General features: G+C 52.4%; 1 protein-coding gene across 1 annotated transcript in view; it reads right to left on the minus strand.

Moving 5' to 3' along the window:
* The window catches only part of FAM222A (family with sequence similarity 222 member A), a 55703-nt gene that overhangs the window by 19478 nt on the left and 15441 nt on the right, over window positions 1-20784 (minus strand). Inside the window, exon 2 of the mRNA XM_030336642.1 lies at window positions 6169-6296. Coding sequence (XP_030192502.1) covers window positions 6169-6250 — 82 coding nt within the window. The 5' untranslated portion in view covers window positions 6251-6296. The remainder of the gene's footprint in view (window positions 1-6168; window positions 6297-20784) is intronic.

The following is a 20784-nucleotide window of genomic DNA, read 5'->3' on the forward strand; positions in this document are numbered from 1 at the left end:
CCACCATCAGTGCACAGCCCAATGCGGGGCTTGAAGTCACAAGCTGCGAGATCATGACTTGAGCTGAAATCAAGAGTTGGACGCCTAAGGGCACCTGGGTGATTCTGTTGGTTAAGTGTCTGACTTTGGTTCAGGTCATGATCTCACGGTTCGTGAGTTCAAGCCCCGTGTCAGGCTCTGTGCTGACAGCTTGGAGCCTGCTTCAGATTCTGTGTCTCCCTCTCTCTCTCTCTCTGTCCCTCCCCCATTTGTGCGTGTTCTCTCTCTCTCTCTCTCAAAAACAAACATTAAAAAAGAGTTGGACGCTTAACTGACTGAGCCACCCAGGCATGCCCCCCTCCCCTTTTTTTAGTAATGTCTACACCCACTGTGGGGCTTGAACTCACAACCCTGAAATCAAGAGTTGCATGCTCTGTCAACTGAGCCAGCCAGGAGCCCCAAAAGATATCATTTAAAACTGATGTCAGGTAATGGAGGCTTAATACAAAGAAAGGAACTCTAAGAAAATGTAGAGAGAAAAAGGAAATACATTGATTTCATCAGTTTGCTCATTTTAAGGACAGTAATAGATACTGTTCCAAAGAAATAGAGGATTAGGGTATTATTTAAAGTTACAGCACTAGAACAAAATCAACCTTCTTTATGATTAGTAGGTACGCAAAGCAGCACAGATCACATAGACGTAGACTTTTCAAAGCAATTAAAATAAAGCACAAAATAGACCAGACACCTGTCATATCAATAAACGTAAATGGGCTAAAACTCTCAAAAAAATTTAAAAAGCCATTCAGATTGGATCACAAAGCTTAATTCAACTCTATGGTCTATGAGTCACATCTAAACCAAGTGATTCAGAAAGGTTGAAATAAAAGGATTGGTAAAGTTTCAAGAAAAACCGTGAAGTAAAAAAGCAGAGGTTACCATCTTAGTAGACAAAATTGAACTCGTGCCAAAAAGTATTAAATATGGCAAAGAAGGATGCAATTCGCTGTGAAGATTTAAGGTATTGAGATCTCTGTGTTAAATGACATGGCATCACCATACATAAGGCCAAAGCATTAGGAGCTACGAGAAGAAATACACTGGGACACGTTAGCAGTAGGCATCTAATTCAGTTCTCCATCCATGACAGGTAAGTAAGGACATGGAAGACATAAGTGACATAGTTAATGGGAAGACATAACTGGCATACGCCAAACTCTGAATCCTGGAAACAGCCACATCTTTTTTCTTTTTTTTTTTAAATTTTTTTTTTTTAATGTTTATTTATTTTTGGGACAGAGAGAGACAGAGCATGAACGGGGGAGGGGCAGAGAGAGAGGGAGACACAGAATCGGAAACAGGCTCCAGGCTCCGAGCCATCAGCCCAGAGCCTGACGCGGGGCTCGAACTCACGGACCGCGAGATCGTGACCTGGCTGAAGTCGGACGCCCAACCGACTGCGCCACCCAGGCGCCCCTCTTTTTTCTTTTTAATGTTTATTTTGAGAGCGCGAGTGAGCGCAAGGGGAGGGGCAGAGAGAGAATCCCAGGCAGGCTCTGTGCTGTCAGTGTAGAGCCTGACATGGGGCTTGAACTCACAAACTGTGAGATCGTGACCTGGGCCAAAACCAAGAGTCAGATGTTTAACTGACTAAGCCACCCGGGTGCCCCTCACACCCATTCCATTTAAAAAGTCCCATTTAAAAGAAAGTCCCATTTAAAAAGAAAAGTCACAAAAAAATGACTACAGATGACGTCACAAAGAAAAATTTATTCAAGTCCAAAAAAAGTAGAAATCTTGAGGAACATTCTCTGAATCATAATGTATTATAACCAGAAATAATGAAATACAAAAGCACCTACCACCTGGGTCGATAGGTGGAACCCAGATGAGCCTTAGGTCAAAGAAGAAACCAAAATCACAAGAGGTTTTAAAAACAAAAGACCTCCTCTTAGGACCTATCAGATATAACTAAAGCAGTGCTCAGAGAATTTGTAGCCTTAATTTTTCCTTTTTCTCCTTGTTTATCGGTATAAAGAGTTATGCTTCTAACTTAAGAAATTTTTCCTAAAACAAGGAAAGTAGGAATAATTTAATAAAAATAAATGCATAAGTGAGAAATGCATGAAGTGAGAAAAGGGTAATTACTAATAACTAAATACTAAAGTTGGATCTTTGGGGAAGGGAGAGAGGTAAGCTTTTAGCCAACTAACCTAATCAAGAAAAATGGGGTTTGGGCAGGGAGATGGGGGAGGGATGCACAATATAGACAAGAAATAAGAATGAAACCATCCTTGAAAAGAATTACAGGGGCTCCTGGGTGGCTTAGCGGGTGGAGTGTCTGACTTCAGCTCAGGTCATGATCTCAGGGCTCGTGGGTTCGAGCCCCACATGGGACTCTGCACTAGGGGTGTGGAGCCTGCCTGGGATTCTCGCTCTCTCTCTGCCTCTCCCCCTCTCAAAACAAATAAAAATAAATAAAAGAACTGTAAATTAATTTGTTCAGTCTCATACAAGTAAATTTGACAAGTGGATAAAATGAATACTTTTCTAGACAGACAAAATTTACCAAACTCATTTAAGGAACAGAATGGTCACAACAGATCAATTATTACAGAAGAATCAAAGAGCTACTCCAAAGACAGGCCCGGGCCCAGACTGTTTCAGAGAGGATCAACGAATCTTTAAGGAACAGATAATCCATTTCCTTTTTTTTCTTCTTCAGTGTTTTATTTATTTTTGAAAGAGAGCACGAGTGGGGGAGGGGCCGAGAAAGTGGGGGACAGAGGATCTGAAGCGGGGTTCTGCACTGACAGTGGAAAGCCTGATGTGGGGCTCAAACTCACGAACCATAAGATCGTGACCTGAGCCAAAGTCACACGCTCAACTGACTGAGCCACCCAGGTGCCCCAGATCCATTTCTACTTAAGCTGTCACAAAGCATCGAGAAAGCCGAAAGCCTCCATTCTCTCTATGAGGCAAGCAGAACAGTGATAGCGAAACCCAACAAAAGGCGTTCCAAAACCTGAAGGCTAATCTCACTAATGAAATTGAAGCAAAACTCCTACATGAAACAACAAAGCCAGTCTGGCAATATATTAAGATATTCACCATGACCAGGTGGGATTTGACCAGGAATGCAAGGGTAGTTCAATGGTAAGGAATCCCTGTCATTATTCCTATTAAAAGACAAAAAAACCCATATGGTCATCTTCATGGACACTGAAAAGGCATTTGCTAAGCTTTAACTTCCATTGTTGATTTTTTAAAATTCTTAATAAAACAGGAACACAGGGACACTTACTTAACCTGCTAAACATCTGCCCCCTGCACACCAGCATTTTGCATAATCAAAGCTTCTCATTAAAGTCAGGAATGAAGCAAGAGTGTCCATTATCACGAATATTATTTTTCATTGTTCCAGGGATAGCAGCAGACACTATTAAATAAGACAAATCAAAGTATAAAACTTCCGAAGTAGGAAGTAAAATTATCATTTGCACACAATCTAATAGCGTAACTGGAAAATCTAAGAAACCAAATTGAAAAACCGTTACAAACAATAACAGAATTCAGTAAGGGGGCGGGAGTTAATAGCCTTTATATAAATAACTTCCGTTTCAGGAAGAAAAGAGTAGCCCCAAACGGGTAACTATCCAGAAGTCAACTTTTAACATATGTGCAAAAAGCTAGATGAGGCAGACATCAAAACGTTCCCAGGGACAAAAAAAAAAAAAAAAAAAGTCTGAGCAAACAAAAGTTTTATCATGTTCCTGGAGGGCATCAACATAAAAAAATCATTTCTTCCTGAACCATAAATTTCATGTAATCCCGGGGAAAAAACACCCAACAGGATTTTTTGCTCTCTCCTAGATAAGTTGCTCCTATAAGTTCAGACAGAAAAATAGCCCAGGAAATTCTGTGTGGGGGGGAGGTTGGGGAATGAACAGGAACAGCAACCCCCCCCCCAAATATGAAAAGGGGGTTATATACGTGCTACAATAGGGATGAACCTATAGGGATGAGCTTGAAAACGTGGTGGTGCTAAGGGAAAGAAGCCAGTCACAAAAGGCCACGTGCTGTAGGATTCCCTTATCATCAAAGTCCAGAATAGGGGACTCTGCAAAGAAGGGGAGCAGGGGATCAGAGAGTGACTGCGGATGGGGTAGGGGTTTCTTCTTGAGGTGACAGAAATGTTCTAAAATTTGCTGTGCTGATGGGTGCAAGATTCTGTAAATATACTAAAAAACCATTAGTTGTATGCTTCAGATGGGTGGGTTTTATGGTATGTGAATCATATTTCAATAACATTAAAATTCTTAATGTATTACAACTATAATAATTACCATAGCATTGCACTGATGAATATGCTTGGATCCATACCTCCCGCTTTATACCGTGTACTTAAAAAACCATAAAAGAACAAGAGGAAACCCTGATCTCAGCATGAGGAAGGATATTCTAAGTATGACACAAAATCCAGGGGCCATAAAAGGAAATACAGATCTCACTTCACAAAGAAAATGTCTTCATGGCAGAATCAAAGACAAATGATAAATCGGGGAAACCACATGCAATTCAAATGACAGACCGAGGTCTAATTCCGTTATATGCAAAGAGCTCCTGTAATTCAATAAGGACAAAACCTACCCAACTGAAACAGATGGACCAAGGAGATGAATCGGTTCAAAGAGAAAACAGATGGCCCAGACATGAGAAGATATTCATCCTCATTCATGTTACATGTTAATCTAAAACTGCGCTGGGATCCTATTTTTCTCTGATGAGGTGAGCAGAGCCTGGAAGTTTTGAGACGGTGCCGTGATGGGCGAGGGTGTGGGCAGACAGGCTGTCTCACACACAGTCGTCTGAGTATGTTAATCAGACCACATAGTTCAAAATGACTATGGACTTGGACCCTCGCGAAGTCTATCCTGCAGTTTTGCTCACACCTTTGTGACACACACATGTGGTTGCTGATCGCTGCACTGCTTGTAATGGCAACGGGCAGGTCCAGTGTATATAGAGGACTGGTCAAATGAAACACAGTTCGCCCTTGCTCTGGAAAACTAAGGGGCCGAAGAAGGAAGAAGCTCTTTAGATGCTGACCCACAGGGCCCACTGGGAGGATGTGTGACTGTGTCCCAGGTGTGCTGGGTTGTGCAGAGAACGTCTGGAAGGACACACGGGACGACGGTGGCTGCCTCTGAGAAGGGGAGTGGGCAGCCGTACGACAGGAGCGAGATGGGGACTTTTGTCCGTATACACGCCCCTCGTTCCTCTTGTATACTGGACCACATGAGTGTACTACCTTGTCTAAAGATAAACACAGAACAAGAAAGAAAAAAGAGCAGCGGTGTAAGCACAGTGATGAGTGGCAACCACTCCTGAGCTGTGGGACGGAGCCAACGGGGAGGGGGTGGGAACTGTGGGGAAGAGGAGGCAGAGATCTTCAAAGAGACAAGAGCAGTTCAGTTCCAACCAACAGCTGCAGTTCAGGAACCCAGGCCTATGTTGCCAGATCCTCTGATTTTTTTTTTCCCCCAAGAGACATTAAAAATCCAGGTTATTACGCAAATCTCCCTGTTTTCAAATGTTTCCAAATGCCGCAACTTTTCAAAAACCCTATGGTGGCTACAGATAATCAGAGGGTTTGTCATCCCTATCCTAGATGGCCAAGGAAGACAGACCCTTGGCGATCACCAAGTCCAGCTCCCTAATTTGACACACCGAAAAAGCAAGGCCCAGAGAGGGCAAGGACCTGCCCAAGGTCACATAGCAAATCAGGCCCCAAGCTAGGATCCCATTCAGGACTATTTGCTTCCACACTGTCCTACTCTCTGCTGACAGCACAGGAAAATGGTGATTGAGACAGACGTGGTGCATCGTGGGGTCACAGACAGGGGGCTGGGGTCAGAGGGCTCCTGGAAGGAGGTCGCACCCAGTGGGAGTCAGCCAAAGGGGGTAGGTGCTGTCGTGGGGGAGGCAGCACAGCACAGGCAAAGACCGGGAACAGGGTGAGTTCTGGGCAGGGTCGTGGTGGGTGGACATGCCAGTTCGGATGGCATTCCCTCTGCATCTGCCCCACAGAGGCTTGGCTGGGGGAAGCAGGACGTGTCTAGGAACACGGCAAGCTCTGTGGGTTCAGCGGACAGCAGAAGGGGGCAGGGGAGGGCGTGCACTCACACTTACGCAGCTCCCGGCTCTTGCTCGGGCAGGCCAGGTGTTGGCCCGGTGGGTTCTGGGTCCTCTGGAGACAGGCCAGCATGGCTGAGCTGGGGGCCCGTGGCGGGGTGCACTCTGCGGCAGGGTCCCTGTGAGGAGGGAGATGAGGTGCTTGTCACTCAGGCTGCTCCGTGCGGGCCTCCCACCTCCCCGGGCTGGGGTCACTGCCAGCAGCCTCCCCACTACCCAGCAGAGCGTCAGAGACTTTCAAAGGAGACGCCCCTTCTCCCTCATCCGGCGGGGAGGAGGACACTGAGGCCCGGAGGCGTCAAGAGGCTCATCCTCTTGGCCTCACAAGAAGGAAAAGATTCCAGATCTCAGGGCGCCTGGGTGGCTCAGTCGGTTAGATGTCTGACTCTTGATTTTGGCTCAGGTCATGATTTCATGGTTTGTGGGTTCAAGCCCTGAGTTGGCTCTGTGCTGATAGCATGGAGCCTGCTTGGGATTCTCTCTCCCTCTATTTCTGCCCTGCCCCTCTCAAAAATAAACTTAAGAAAAAAAGAATCCAGGTCATGAGTGGTGGATTTCCACTGTGATGGGGCCAGAACAGAACGGTCAGACATGTCCTGGCCCTGCCCATTGTGCGGGTCACCTCCTCCAGGGGGCCTCCCTGATGCCCCCACGCCTGGACACATCCGCACCCCCTCCCTTCCAGTGGGTTGTGTCCTCTGGCTCTCTTGTCACCACCTCTGTCCCTGCTCTTCAGCCTCGGGCTCATGGAGGGCAAAGGCCCCATGTGGTCATCTTTGGAAGCTACATGAGGGGTACCCAGGAACTGCCAGTGTGCATGTGGGTGTTCCAGCGTTTTGGAATGTTGATCTGGGGCATTCTCCCGGCACCCCTACAGGAAGACGTCCAGGACGGCATTGCTGGGAGAAAGCGTGATCTCCCGCCCTGATCCCCACTGAGCCTGACTGAGCCCCGAGCCCAGGTCCCAAGGACTCCCTGCCTGAGCTCCCCACCCCAGACAGGAAGGGCAGGGCCGCCCAAGGCAGCTCTACCCTGCCAGGCTGGGCAGGGTCCCCCACAGGTGGCAGCTCAGATGAGGCTCCAGACAGGTCCACGTTGTGCTCACTTGCCCAGAGTCAGATGCCCAGTGTTTACAAGGAAATATGCACTTTTATCTTCGAAAAACCCACTTGCCCGAGAACACAGAGCCTCTGAGGGGCAGGGTGAGCCTGCCCTGGAGGCCATGGAGAAAAGACAGGAGTTTTCCCCGCAAGGGCCCCTCCCTTCCTCTCTCCTCGGTAAAGAGCCAGAGCCACGGGCCCAAGCCACCCCTGATGTCCACCCACCCCGGGCACTGGATCCCCACTACCTCCTGACCCCACCCCACCCATGTCTTGAGCAGCCAAGCTGGGCCAGCTCAATCCTCTTGCCAGTTCTTTAAAAAAAAAAAAAAAAGAAGAAAGAGGAGGGGGTGTGTGTTTAAGGGGAAGAAAGGGGAGTTATTTAATACTAAACAGGTGTCTGGAGCCCTTAAATTCTGCTGCTTTCTTCTAATAATGAAGTATTCATGAGGAAAAGCCTTTTTTCACTACTTTCTTAAGATACTAATTTCACAACAAGCTCCTTGTTACGGCGCAATTATTCCAATCTTGAATTTCCCCGAGACGGTTGCAGCCTCCTGTCTGTCCTGGCCTCTCGGTAAATGAAAGACAATCACGTAACCACCTTTCATTATGCTCTATTTTACTTTCAGCAAAGGTACCCTGAAAGAAATGATTTACTCTGAAAGGGACTTTTATTCAGTTTCAAAACCAATTTTCTCCTATTACTGTCTCAAAAAAAAAAAAAAAAAAAAGAAAGAAAGAAAAGAAAAAAAAAGTAGGGGTGAATGGGGGAGGGGAGGCGGTTCTCCCCCTCCCCCCACCCCCAATCGCCAGCCTTAACGCAGCGACGATGCACGCGCAGTCAGAGCTGCAGTATCCACTTCCCGGCTTTGATTTCTGGTAATTTTAAAATATGCCATTACAATCAGGCAGAAATTACACAGTTTAAAAAGGGAATGAAGTGGGGCTTATTGCAGGGATGAAAGCCCTTGACTGCAGGAAGGAGGCACTGAGCCTCGGGGACTGGGGACTTGGGCCCTTCAGGATATAGCTGTGCACACACTCTGCCCCGCTCGGACACCTGGGGACACGTGGGCACGATGCCGTCACACGCTCACTACGGACATCTCCCGAGATGGGCACAGTGCTGCCCGTCCTTACCAGTGGTGCCGCGCCCCTCCACGCCCCCTGGCGCCCTCTCATGCACAAGCAGGCTGTCCATGGTCATGCACAATGGTGTGTGCACCTGGAAGGTAAGAGCCCAGCAGCCCAGCATGGTGCCCCCTTCTCACTGCTCTGACACAGGGTTTGGGGGACAGAGGGGAGAGCCGGAGAAGGCCTGCCAGCTGCAGGTGAAAGCCCTCTCGGGGAGACCCAAGCCAGAGAGAGGCCACACCCTGCGCAGGGCCACGCAGCAGGCAGTGGTGTGTAAGCCTCTCCCCCCCCCCCCCCCCCCCCCCAGCAGGCAGCCTGCAGGCCAGGCCACCTGGAACCTACATACCCCTACCCCAGTGCCCACTGTGTGACCCCAGGGGAGCTACCGCCCCTCTCTTGTAAAAGAGGCTCCCTGACCCTCCCAGGTCATTATCCACCAGGGTCCAGACAATGCCCAACACTCCCCCCCACCCCGCCCCCGCGCACAGGTCCTTCCTCCTTCTTGCCTTTCACTGGGTGCCAGGGGCCCAGCCCCTGTCCAGGCCCCCCCACAACTCCCCTTGGGCCACACATTACAGCATGCTTTGCAGCTGAAAGGGGCAGGCTGGGGGCTGTAGTTGTTGGGGGTGAGGGGCAGACTGCCTCATTTGGGGCGCCTCTGGACCCCATCAGCTGCCCTCCCGGTGAGGCTCTGGTTTTCAGAATGCTCTGATGATGGACACCTAGGCGGTTCTGGGAGCCAACAGGTCACCTGCCCCAGCTCAGGGCAGGGGGGGAGCGACAGAGGATCCTGCCCCCCCTCCCCTGCCACCACCGAGGGAACAGAATCCATGTTAAGGTCTCAGCTCAGTGCAACTGCCTGAATCATTTTATCCCTCACTTCTGGAGGACCGGCAGGCAGGGCCCTGCTGCCTGAGAGACCATCTTCACTTGAAGAGGAAGGGCTTTTCTCTCTGTGCCTCTAATCCCAATTCACTGCTCATTTTCCCAGGAACCCTGTGCCCTACTGCTGGGGCACCTTGTGGGTGGGAGGGGGTAGGAGCCGACCGAGCACGATGACGAGTGGGTTACCACCAGTTCCCACATCATCCCAACCATCTACAACAGGACAAAGACCCCTCTCCTTGCCCTTCAATGTCTCTCTGGCCCCAGAATAGAGCCCAGCCTTCTTTGCCTGCACCCTCCCCCTCCACCGCCCTAGCTCTTCTAGACCTCCCTCCAGCTGGCTGCCCCACACGCCCAAACCTTTGCCTGTGCTGGCCCCTCTGCCTACAGCACCGCCACCCCAATCCATTTTAACTCAGACTCTGGCTCAGCTGTCCCCTCCTCTGGGCATCCCTCCTCACGGTCCTAGTCACGCCGAGTTGTAAGTGCCAATTTTCACGTCTGTCTCTCTCCACTGGACTGTGAGTTTCTCAGGGGCAAGGACCATGTCTTATTTGTCTCTTTCTCCTGGTGCCTGGCAAAGAGCAATCATTTAATAAATAGGTGCTGAATGAAGGGCTGAATCAATGAATCCGTTATTGTCAGACGAAGTGACCAAGGCCCAGAGAAGTCGAGCATCCTGCACAAGGTCACACAGCAAGCTGGGGACAGGAATGGGGCAGGCGCCTAAAACACTGACCCCCCCCCCAAGGTTCTTTGCCTTGACCCCACCTTGCCCCCTCTCTGCTTGGCATCATCCCATCTGCAGAAAGCCAGCACCCTGGAGGCCCCACCCAGACTCATGACTCCCCAAGCCAGGGACCGTCCTGGGAATGCTGCTCATTTTGAAACCCTATCTGCAAATCAGGCTGTTTATACGCCCAAGGTCTTTTGTGACTTTAATAAAAAAAGGGGGTGGGGGGAGGGAGGGAGAAAATGTCGCAAGCCTCAATGATTAGAATGCTTTGGCATCATTCCTGACGTGGGGGCTGATAAGACGTCTTATCTCAGAGGCACCCCTAGGAAAAGGTCCCCTCCACCAGATAACGCCCCCAGCTGTCGATATGCCCTTTCATGGCTGAGGATTTAGATAAAGGAAATGTGACAGGGGAGGGGAAAGAAAGGAAGGAACTTTCCAAGTCCGAGGAGGAATTGAGTCTGTGCTGCTTGCCTTGGCAGAACAATGCATAGGAGAAGGATGTCTAAAGGGTCTTTATTTTTATTAAAAGAACAGGGAATTGGGGCCTTTGGCCCTGCCTGCTTTCTGTCATCTCTCCCAGCCTGTCTGGCTGCAGGGGGCCTCGGGAAGCCCCAGCCAGTGGGAGGGGGAAGCTCAGAAGTAACTATACACACATTAGTACTAATAATAGCGCTTCCCATTTATCGAAGTTTCCCTCTGTGCCACACCCCACGTGCATCCTGTCCGTTATACCTCACCGCAGCTTCCTAGCAGCCTCTGGGGTGGGTGCTGTTTTAGCCCCATTTCACAGATTAGGAAATGGTCACGGAGAAGGGAAGGAATCTGCACGAGGTCATGCAGCTTTTAGGTGTCACTCCCAACCAGAGACTGCACCCTCAGCCCCACACCACGTGGCCCCCACCCCTGGATCAATCTTGGGGGGGGGGCCCTCAGTCCCCAGCTTCTAGGCAGCTGGGCAGGAAGGAGCAGAGGCAAAGGCCTGCTTCTCTCCAGTGCCCAAATCCACTTTGATTCTCCTCCAGGAGGGGCTGGGATCACAGAGAGGGAGGTGAGGAGGGGAAGGAGGAGGAGGGGCTCCCAGGAGGCCACTTACTCATCCCATAAACATTCACAGAGGACAGCGTGTGAGGCCTGTGTTGGGCAGAACAATACTGAGCTGAATATATTGCAGACCCTGCCTCTGTGAGAACGTTTTGAGGTGCCTGTCATCTACCCACCCATTCCCTTCCTCCCTCCCTCGTTTGTTCGTTCATTCATTCATTCATTCAGGCAGCAAACACTCCCTGAGCATCTTTTGAGGGCCAGTCCAGTGCCTCGTGGGCTGTACAAAAATCGGTTAAGAATGTTCCTGCTAAAGAGAACATCCAGTAAGAACGGACTTCCCACTCCTGAATCCAGCCCATTGAAAGTGAACTTTCCTGGCTTCTCCCTCCAGCTGCTCCTATTTCTCTAAGGTGGCAGTTGGACAGAGCTTTCCCTCATGCATCCTGCAGGTCAGCAGATGGTCCCTTGCCAGGCCGGGCTGGCCCTAAAGCAGGGCAGAATATGAGGACATGCTTGGAGAGGCTGTGACCTCATGAAGGCCATGGCCATCCACTTCCAGCCTGTGTCTTTCCCCTGCTCCTGGAGCTGTCTGCTCTGGCCTCCTTGGCTCTACTCAAGGCCAAAGACTAGCTGTGGCTTGGAGGGGAAGGTCATGCCAGGCCCTTCCCAGTGTGCAATAATAGGAGTTCACAGAGGAAAGCTGTGGGTGGCACGTGCCCACACCAGGGTTCTGATTGGCTGGTTCTGATTGGCTGAGTGACCTGGAGGAAGTCACCGTCCCTCCCTCTCAGTTTCCCTCACTGAACCTTGATGGGGCGTAGACCAGTGGATCTTGTAGGAGGTGCTTCCAGCCTAGACATGTGGGGATGTTACGATTTAGTTTTCAAACAATCCAGTGCACTAACTGTGTGCAAGGCAACAGGGCTAGGTCTTCTGTTGGCACACGGCGGGGGGGGGGGGGGGGTTCTAGATGCAGCCTGTACTTGAGGGATTCAGAATCTTGAGTTGGGATAAGACAGGGAGCTGGAGAAATCCAGCAGTTCGCATGGAGCGCTGGGTGGACCGTTAGGACTCTTAGGACTCTGAGTTTCCTAACGGGTTGAAGGAGTTGCCCACTACTCCTCGGGGGCCCCACAAACCTCCAAGGGGGAGGAGGCAGGAGCTGCCCACAGTTCTCACCTTGATCCTTCCCCTGTCCCCGCTGCTGTACAGGAAGCCTTATTCCTCCTCACCCTGTCCTGGCCACAGAGCCTGACCCCACCTACAGGGAAGAATGTGTAATGGAGGTGGGAGGCCCAGGGCTTGGGGAAGGGAATGAGCACTGGACTGGGAGCCTGGGAGAGTTGGAGTCAGATCTTGATTGTGTGGCCTCAAGTCACTTTATCTGTGACCGTCTCCAGCACCACAAGTCAGGCCAGCTCGAAGCCTCAGAAGCTCAGTCCTCCATAAACAGTGGAGGGGCAGGAACATTGCCTGCCTCTGGCTAGGACAGAGGGGCGGAGGGACCCTTGCCCAGGAGTGCCATAGGGAATCAGGGTGCACAGCCCCTCCCCCACAACAGGAAGATCCACTGTCTGTCTCTTTCTTCCTCTTCTTGGTCTCTCTCCCTGTCCCTTACTCCATCTGCCTTCCCGTCCTGGCGTCTCTCTTCTTCTTTCCTGCTGTCCCTCCTTCTTGTTCTCTTCCTGACCCCACTCTCCCCTACTCCCCCCCCCCCCCCCCCCCGCCATCCCACTCTGTCTCTCTGCAGGGCAGCCAGAGTAGAAGCCCACCCCCATCCCCCCTCCTGCAGCTCCCTCCCCCATCCCTGTTCTGAGCCTGAGGCCTTCCAGGGGACCCTGTTAATAATTAAATGTTAATCTAAAAAGCAATTTGAGCTGCGGCTAGGCAGATCTGGTTAGAGATTACATTAGCATGGAGGAGGCGAGGGTAATTTTCTTTAACCCCTCTCCTGATCTCTCAAGCCCGGGAATCTTCAAGTCGCACCACCACTGCTGATTAAACTGGCGCAGGGCTTGGCTGTGGATAAGGGGTCTGTGAAAAGTGATTATTTCCCCACTGCCATTTGGGTTGCAGCACCAGAAGGGGATTTTCACTTTCTTTTTTCAAAGGTTGGGGTGGAGGGGCACTGCCCCCTTCAACAGGCCGCCTCATCTACCGCCAGGATTACTGCTGCATCCATCCCCACACCCCCACAGGGCCAGAGGTCTCTCCAAAATGCAAATCTGGCCACAAAGCATCCCTGGCTCCCTCTGTTCCCAGGACAGAGATTCCATCCTGGGAGTTGGCCTGGGAGACAACTCTCCATTCAGTCTAGGTCCAGCCCTGGGCTGGGCACTGGAGCCAGAGAGGCGGGCAGTTTGGGGCTGCCAGGAGACACCAAAAAGTGAACTGACAATCACGAATTCAGAGGGCAGGCAGCCTCAGCAGAGCCTTGTGGTGAGCGCAAGCTTCTCACCACCACACGTGCAGGCCTTTGCCCATGGAATCCCTTCTGCCTGCAAGCCCTTCCTGAGTCTCTACCCGCCCCTTGAAATTCTACTTGACTTTCAGCTGGAGCCCAGGTTCCTCAAGGGCTTCTCAGAAACACATAGGTGCTTGATAAATGTCTGATCAATAATCAAACTAATGGGAGTTCCTTGCGTGGCTCTCTCTGATCCCTTCTCCATGGGTATATGATACTATGACCAGTGGCCGTGCATAGTAGGCCCCTAGGAAACCATCTCCTGAAGGAAGGATGGGCAAGAAGCTGGCCCAGGGTGTTGAGGCAAAACAGGGCTCAGAAAATGACCAACTAGGACAGAGGGGGCGGTTTAGGGTGGGTGGCTCTCCCGAGCCCTTCAGCACCACGGCCAGCTCCCAGTGCGAGCGCCCCGGCGGAAAGGGGCAGCGCAGAGCCTGGGAGCACAGTGACATCAGTCACCATGGGAACTAATCTAGATGTTATTTGCCCTGGGTGGCACTCCAACCTCTGAAGACATGACAAATTAAGCACCTACTGTGTGTGGGGTCCTGTGTGAGATGCTGAGGCAGTGATAGACCCTGACAGCGGGATGAGGGTGTCAGAAGGGCAACTACAAGGCAGACAAGGGGTAGCCATGATGGGGCCACCCTACCTAGCCTAGGGGTGTCACAATGAAAGGACAGCTCCACTGCCTCCTAAGGAGAGTGACAATGTTGTTCCAGGCTTTGGAGCCAGATGTCTGAGCTTTATCCCTTACCTGAACCCCAGCTTTATCCCTTAACTCTGATGCCTAGGGCAAACCCTCTGAGAGTCAGTTTCCTCCTCTGAAAAAGGGGTTAATTTCTTACCAGGGATCATACAAATAAGGTGCCAGGGTCATAGTAGTAACTGCCCAAGTGGTAGCTGTTATTAGTATCATTTATGATTATTATCAACAGATAGGTAGTAAACAGGTGAAGAGGGGAGGAGAAAGGGTCCCTATGAAGACTTGGAAAAAAACGGGAATGTGAAGAACTTGCAGCAGCTCCAGGAAGGAGAAGGAACCTTCTTGATGAGTAACTAAGAGCACCCCATCTGCGTTAAGGCCAGGCAGGGTCACCAGGGGCAGGGACCTCAGTCACGAGGTGGCGAGATCCACCTCCTGTGGCCAAGTGCTGGTTCACGGCAGGGAGAGGCTAAGAGAAGGTGCTGGGTGGGTGGGTCCATAAAAAGGCTTGAAAACCTCTCCCTCTAGTGATGGGGTGAGGGGGTAGTTGTTGGCACTGGCATCACACCTGGTTGGTCTCCTCCCAGAATCAAAGACGGCCCAGGAGCACCAGGGGAGTGAATGGGGGTGGGGCTCGTTCTCACAAAAAGGAGCCTTCAGGAAGCCCTAGCCAGGGAAGCAAAGCTAGCAAATCTCAGACCCCTACCCAGCTTCCACTCCCTGAGAGCCAGATCCCAGGAAGGGACGTGCTGGGGGGGGCGGGGCGGGAGTGGTGGTGGCACGACTGTACAGGTCATCCATTCTTCCCCTATCCTGACCTAGGCATAAGTGACAGCAAGGTCTCCACTGTTACCTTCCAGCCAAGGGATGGGGGGGTGGGGGTGAAGCCAGGCATCAATATACTGAATGTCAGCAGCAGAAAGGCCCCAACCCAGTATTTTTGTTGGAGGTCATGGAACCTTTGTGGAGGAGCAACATACAAGTGGAAACTAAAACGATACCAGGTGTTACCAGAGAGATGACTGGGGATAATGAGTCCGGAAGGGGGAACACTGTGCAAAGGGCAAACGTAAGACCCATTGTGGAGCTGGGAGGGGCTCAGTGCTCCCATGCATCTTCTCACCTATCCCCCTGCATGCCCCCAGGTCCCTGCACCCCACAGTTCAGGCTTAACCCAACAACAGGGAAGGAGAAAATCTAATAATCAGAGTAATAATAGGAGCTGATTTTTATTTTTAGTGTTCCCATGGGCTCAGCACTTTACAGACATCACGTCATTTAACCAACCCCACAACCTAGAGAAAGAGATTACTATGGTCTGTGTACCCATGAGGAAACAGAGGCCAGGACAGAGTTGTGGGGAGGCGTTGGGGGGGTGGGTGGTGGCGCTGTCCAGGGCCACAGGGAAGGCAGTTAGTTGGTGGAGGGGCAGGGCTGGGCTGGGCCAGACTTAGACCCTGAGGGGAGAGAGGAAGGGCAGAAAACTGGGCCCAGGGCAGGAAGGCCAGGAGTGCTTAGGAGACTAGGAGACAGAAGCCCAGGTGTAGGGTGGGGTAAGAGGAGGGGTGGATAAAAGTGTCTGGTTGAGGTTTGTTCTTGACTTTGAGCCAGGAGCCAAAGATCAACAGATGCTTCAGAGGATCAGGCTAGAACAGAAATGAGCAGAGCCTTCAAAGGACAGGGGGCAGGGAAACAAGACGAGGCACTCTAGCCCAACTATATCATCAATAGATTTATATATATGTTAGCCCCCCAGAGCCAAGCCCCACTTGTGTGTGGGCCAGGTGTCCAGCTTCTGTCCTTTGCTGTGAGCCGGGCTGGGGGTGCCGCGTCTTTAAGCCCTTTTCTGGGAGAGGGGCTCCCTCAGTGTCATCTGGCCACAGGGTGCTGTGATCTCAGCACTGGGATGCTGGGGCCAACCCACCTGGGTTCAAACCCCAGCTCTGCCACAGCCTGGCCATGTGACTGTGTTTATCTCTAGGGAGTTTGATTCTTCTTCTTCGTGCTTCTATTTCTAATTTTTCTACAGTGACTGTGCATCACTTCTGTTTTTGTTTTTTTTTGTTTTTTTTTTAAAGTAGGCTCCATACCCAACACAGGGCTTGAACTCATGAGATCAAGCCCTGAGATCAAGAGTTGGATGCTCCACCGACTGAGCCACCCAGGTGCCCCTTAAGTAACTTTTTGGAAAGGATTTCAACCACTGACCACCCGGAGGCGAGGAGCTGGATGTATTATAAATTGTTGGACGTGACAGGGAGCAGCTGCTCAGGGAGGAGGCAGTGGCTGGGAAAGGTGGGGATGGGTGGAGAGAGAGAGAGGCAGGAGCACGAGAGGGCCCAGAGGCTTTGAAATCCAGGCGTGAAGGGAAGCAAAGCTGGTCCAGACAACCCTCCAGCAGGTCCTTCCTGCAACTCTTCCACAACAGACCCATGCTCTGACCATGCGCCCCATCACGTCCCAGCCTCCACAGGGCCCCTTCATTCTACTCTCCACCCCGCAGGGGCCAGGCTGAGCTTCTATGTGGAACTCACTTCCTTTTCTACTCTAAACTCCCTCACTGGCTTCCATGGCGTTTCTATCAATATCCTCTAAGGCTCTATGTGAGCGTCTTTCCACTCCCTATCTACGCTATCCTTCTCCTCTTGCTACCCTGCTCTTCTAACAGGTCAGTGGTCAACCTCGGTATCACCCCAGGACCTTTGCACTTATAGTTTTGTCTCTCCTAAATACACCAGTGCTCTCCAATAGAAATATAATGTAATTACAAATTGTCTAGTATCCACAAGGGAAATTCTGTTTAATGACATTTCATTTAATCTAATATGTCCAAAATAGGATCACTTCAACATGTAATCAATATTTAAAAATTACTAATGAGATAGTTTATGTCCCCCCCTCCCCCCCTCCCCCCTCGGCTAAGCCTTTGAAATCTGGGATGGATTTTACACTTACAGACCATCTCAGTTCAGAAGGGGGGACACTTTTGTGCCAGCTCAACTCCTCATTCACACCTCAATTCAAACATCACCTCCTCTAAGAGGCCCTCCTTGACTGCTCCAGCCACTATTCCATCATAGCTCTAGGTCCTTCATTGTCATTACCACTCTGAAATGACCTTATTGATGAACAATTTAGCATCTGTCTCTTCCACTGGAGGACAATCTCTACTGTGCTTGCACACTGGGGCACATAGGTGCCCGGGGTGGGCAGGTGGTAGGGGATGGGGTGGGGCCCCGGGGCCCTTATCTGTGTACCTCATTCCGAATTCGACTCCGGCGAGGGGAGGCAGAGGCGTGTGTATGTGTGTTTGGGGCAGGGGATGCGCAGGGGGTGGGGGTGACAGGCACACGCACACCCAGAGACACACATAAAGACCCCCCACCCCCTCCCCCTGCTTCTGAAGAGCGGGCCCAGAAGATGGGCCTCCTTTCAAAATCAGCCCGGCGCGGAAAAACAGCTGTGACAGCACAAAGCCGAGATTGAATCAGCGACGGGCCCGATTGCCTGGTGACGGTTACAAATGATCTGATGTGGAAAAGACAGGATCAGATGTGTGCAGAACAACGGCTGCTCCGAGCCCCCACATGCCAGACAATGGGCTGCTGGGCGGGCGGGCAGGTGGCTCCCAGAAGCCCAGGCCGGAATGTGCCTATCGGCGCGGGCCCTTCCTCCAGGCCAGGCCTGGGCTTGGCCTTGTCCACACTAACTCACACAAGCCCCACTTGACCAGGGCGTCATTTATACAAGGTGAAACCAGATCCTTCCCGAACGCCCAACACCTGGGGGGAATGTCCCCAGCATGAGACCAAGTGCTGAGCTCTGGGCAGCTGGACGGTGGCTGAATTTTTATCAGTCGTATTGCTTCCAAATACTAAAAGATTAATTTTACTTTTGTAATGAGGGAGGAAAGAGAACATTCTCCCTACCTCTTACACCCCACCGGCTCCCAGCTTCTGCCTCAGAAGGGTGAGCACGTGTCCCCTGTCATACATAGCTCCATGACATAGCTCCATGGACCAGCTCCTACCTGATCCCCAAGGGGTGGGACAGGGGATGAACCTCCGTGTGCGACTCCCAGGCTCTCAACCACTTAGCACCGAACGTCACCTCCCAGTGACCCTCTCCATAACCCTGTGTGAGAAGGCTGGGTCTGGAGAGACTGTGGCTTGGCCCAGCGGTGCTCAGCAGGAAGGTGGCCGAACCTGGGGCCTCACAGGCCCATCTCTAGTTTCTTTCTACACCAAGGCCAGGCACACAGTAGATGCTCAGTAAATTCCCACCGAATGAACAGAAGAATGCACTGGGCCTTTCCTTCCCGACCACCCCTTGTGTGACCCAGGGCCCACAGCTCTCCTCTCTGGTGACGTGCCCTGGCCCCTGGGGTCTCTCCCTCATTTGACCGCACCGTGTACCTACCACCTCAGCCCAACAAACCCCTCCACACATCTGGAACACGTAGGCCCCCAGAGAACCAAGTGGGTACTTGACAGTGCAGATGGGTGAGTGGGGTGTGGGCTGGGCGGCAACGTGAGCCCCACCCCAAGTGGTGTCACGGAGGCTCAAGGGCTGGGAAGATTCTGGAAGACGGGAGGGGCGCCCCTTGCTCCACCCAGCCTTGAGCCCGCCCTGAGAAGCACAGGCATATCCATGCCTCAAGCAGAGGCTCAGCGAGGCCCAGGGTCTGTCCAAGGCCACCTGGTGGGGTCTGCACACGAAGCAGGGTCTGCACACGAAGCAGGGTCTGCTGCGCTTTGAAGCCGGTGGCAGGGGCAGACCAAGGGAAGGCTGGGATTCCAAGTGGGCACCCAGCGTCCCACTGGTCGCTCCTGGGGTGGGCACTGGGCCACCTCCCCTGGACACTGCCCTGACTCTGAGTAGTCAGCAGGACTGCAGGCCAAGGAAGGGGCTGACGCCAGAGGGGCCGTCCTGAGCACAGTGATGGCATCCTGCTGGGCCTCACGCCCCAGAGCTGCAAGGTGCGGCCCCCCTAGCCACTGCAGTGGGCGCGAAGGTTGAAGCACCGACCCGGAGCCCTCTCTGCCACTTCCGGTAGGACTCTCCTAAGTCAGCAGGTCCCTGGGGGCCTGTTTCTCCATCTGAAAACTGGGGCTAGAAACGGCACCTCTGTCACCGGGCCGAGAAGACTGGGCAGGATGAGGAGCACGTGGAGTGCAGTCACTTGCTCAGCGGTGCCTTCTTAGCCCCTTGAAATCCACCGCCCACCGGGTGCCCACCGTGCCGGCAGCATCCACCCTCCACTTTCATTATCGTCGGCCAGAGAGGACAATGGCTTCAACAAGTGGAGGGATTTGTCCCTGGCCCATGCAGAGCAGCGCGAGGGGACTCGAGGAGGTACGTGTGGCCCTGGCCTGGGGACCCTTGAGCTCCAAGACCCGAACCCCAGCTCTTCCAGTAAGGTTTATCCTTCAGCTCGCAGGGACGAGCCCCACGTATGCTCAGGTCAGAGTGGACATTGGTGGCTGCATGCTCCAGACCTTGCCTGAGCACCTGCAGTGCTGGGCTGTGGGGACCCAGCAGGCTCGGCAGGGATGGTGAGGCACATGCCCGACGACCCCAACCCCGGTCAGATGGAGCTCCGAGGGAGCCCAGAGCAGGGTGCTGCACGGAGCACATGGCACACCGAGAGGGGCTTAGTGAGTCTGATGAGCCAGGCCTGTAGGGCTCACTGAACGGTAGGGCAGGGGTGGGAAGGTATTCCAGTGGAAGACCCCACCCCATGTGCGGATGCCAGAGGTAGTACTTAGCGGTCATCCACCCACTGAATCCTCATAACCTCCCTGAAGTAGAGACCATTATTATCCCAGTCTCTCCGGAGGGGAAACTGAGGCACGGAGAAGGGAAGCCACTTGCCCAAAGCCATCCAGTGAGGGACCGGTGGGTCGGGAATTTGAACCCATATCCGTGTGGCTCTGCGATCATGACCACCCCACCCACAGCCCCTCAGCATAAAAAAACACGGGGCAGGCAATTTGGGTGGGGTGTGCAAGAATGGACACGGGCTGGAGGGGCTGGGGTTGGGTGGTGGTCTTGAAGGCCAGGCTGAGGTCTTGGCACCTCATCTACAGACAAGAGGGAGCCACAGAGAAGCCTTGGTGGTTACAGGGAGGACTCCGGAGCTGGCCTCTCTGGATTGAAACCCCACCTCTTCCACTCACCAGCTGTGCAGCCTGGGGCAGGTCAACTCACCTCTCTGTGCTTATTTCCCCATCAGTGAGGTTGGATTTTGGCACACAGTGAATTCCAGGTATTTATTAAGTTGGGGGGGGGGGGCGGAGAAAAAACCCTGAAAGCTGGAGGACTGAGACATTGCCCCCTCGGGTTTGGTGACGGTCTAGTCGCTGGGCCTAGGGCACATTTTGGCCCAGGGGAGTGGGCACAGACTGGCACAGCCCAGCCCTGGCAGTGGGTGCCGGGCTCGGGGAGGCGGTGGTGGCAGCGGCGTCTCGGGGCCTGGCTGGGACATGCGCCGGCAAGTGCACGCGCGCGCGGCTGTGTGTGTTGCTGCAGC

This window comes from Lynx canadensis, chromosome D3, assembly GCF_007474595.2.
Source record: "Lynx canadensis isolate LIC74 chromosome D3, mLynCan4.pri.v2, whole genome shotgun sequence".
Lineage (NCBI taxonomy): Eukaryota > Metazoa > Chordata > Mammalia > Carnivora > Felidae > Lynx > Lynx canadensis.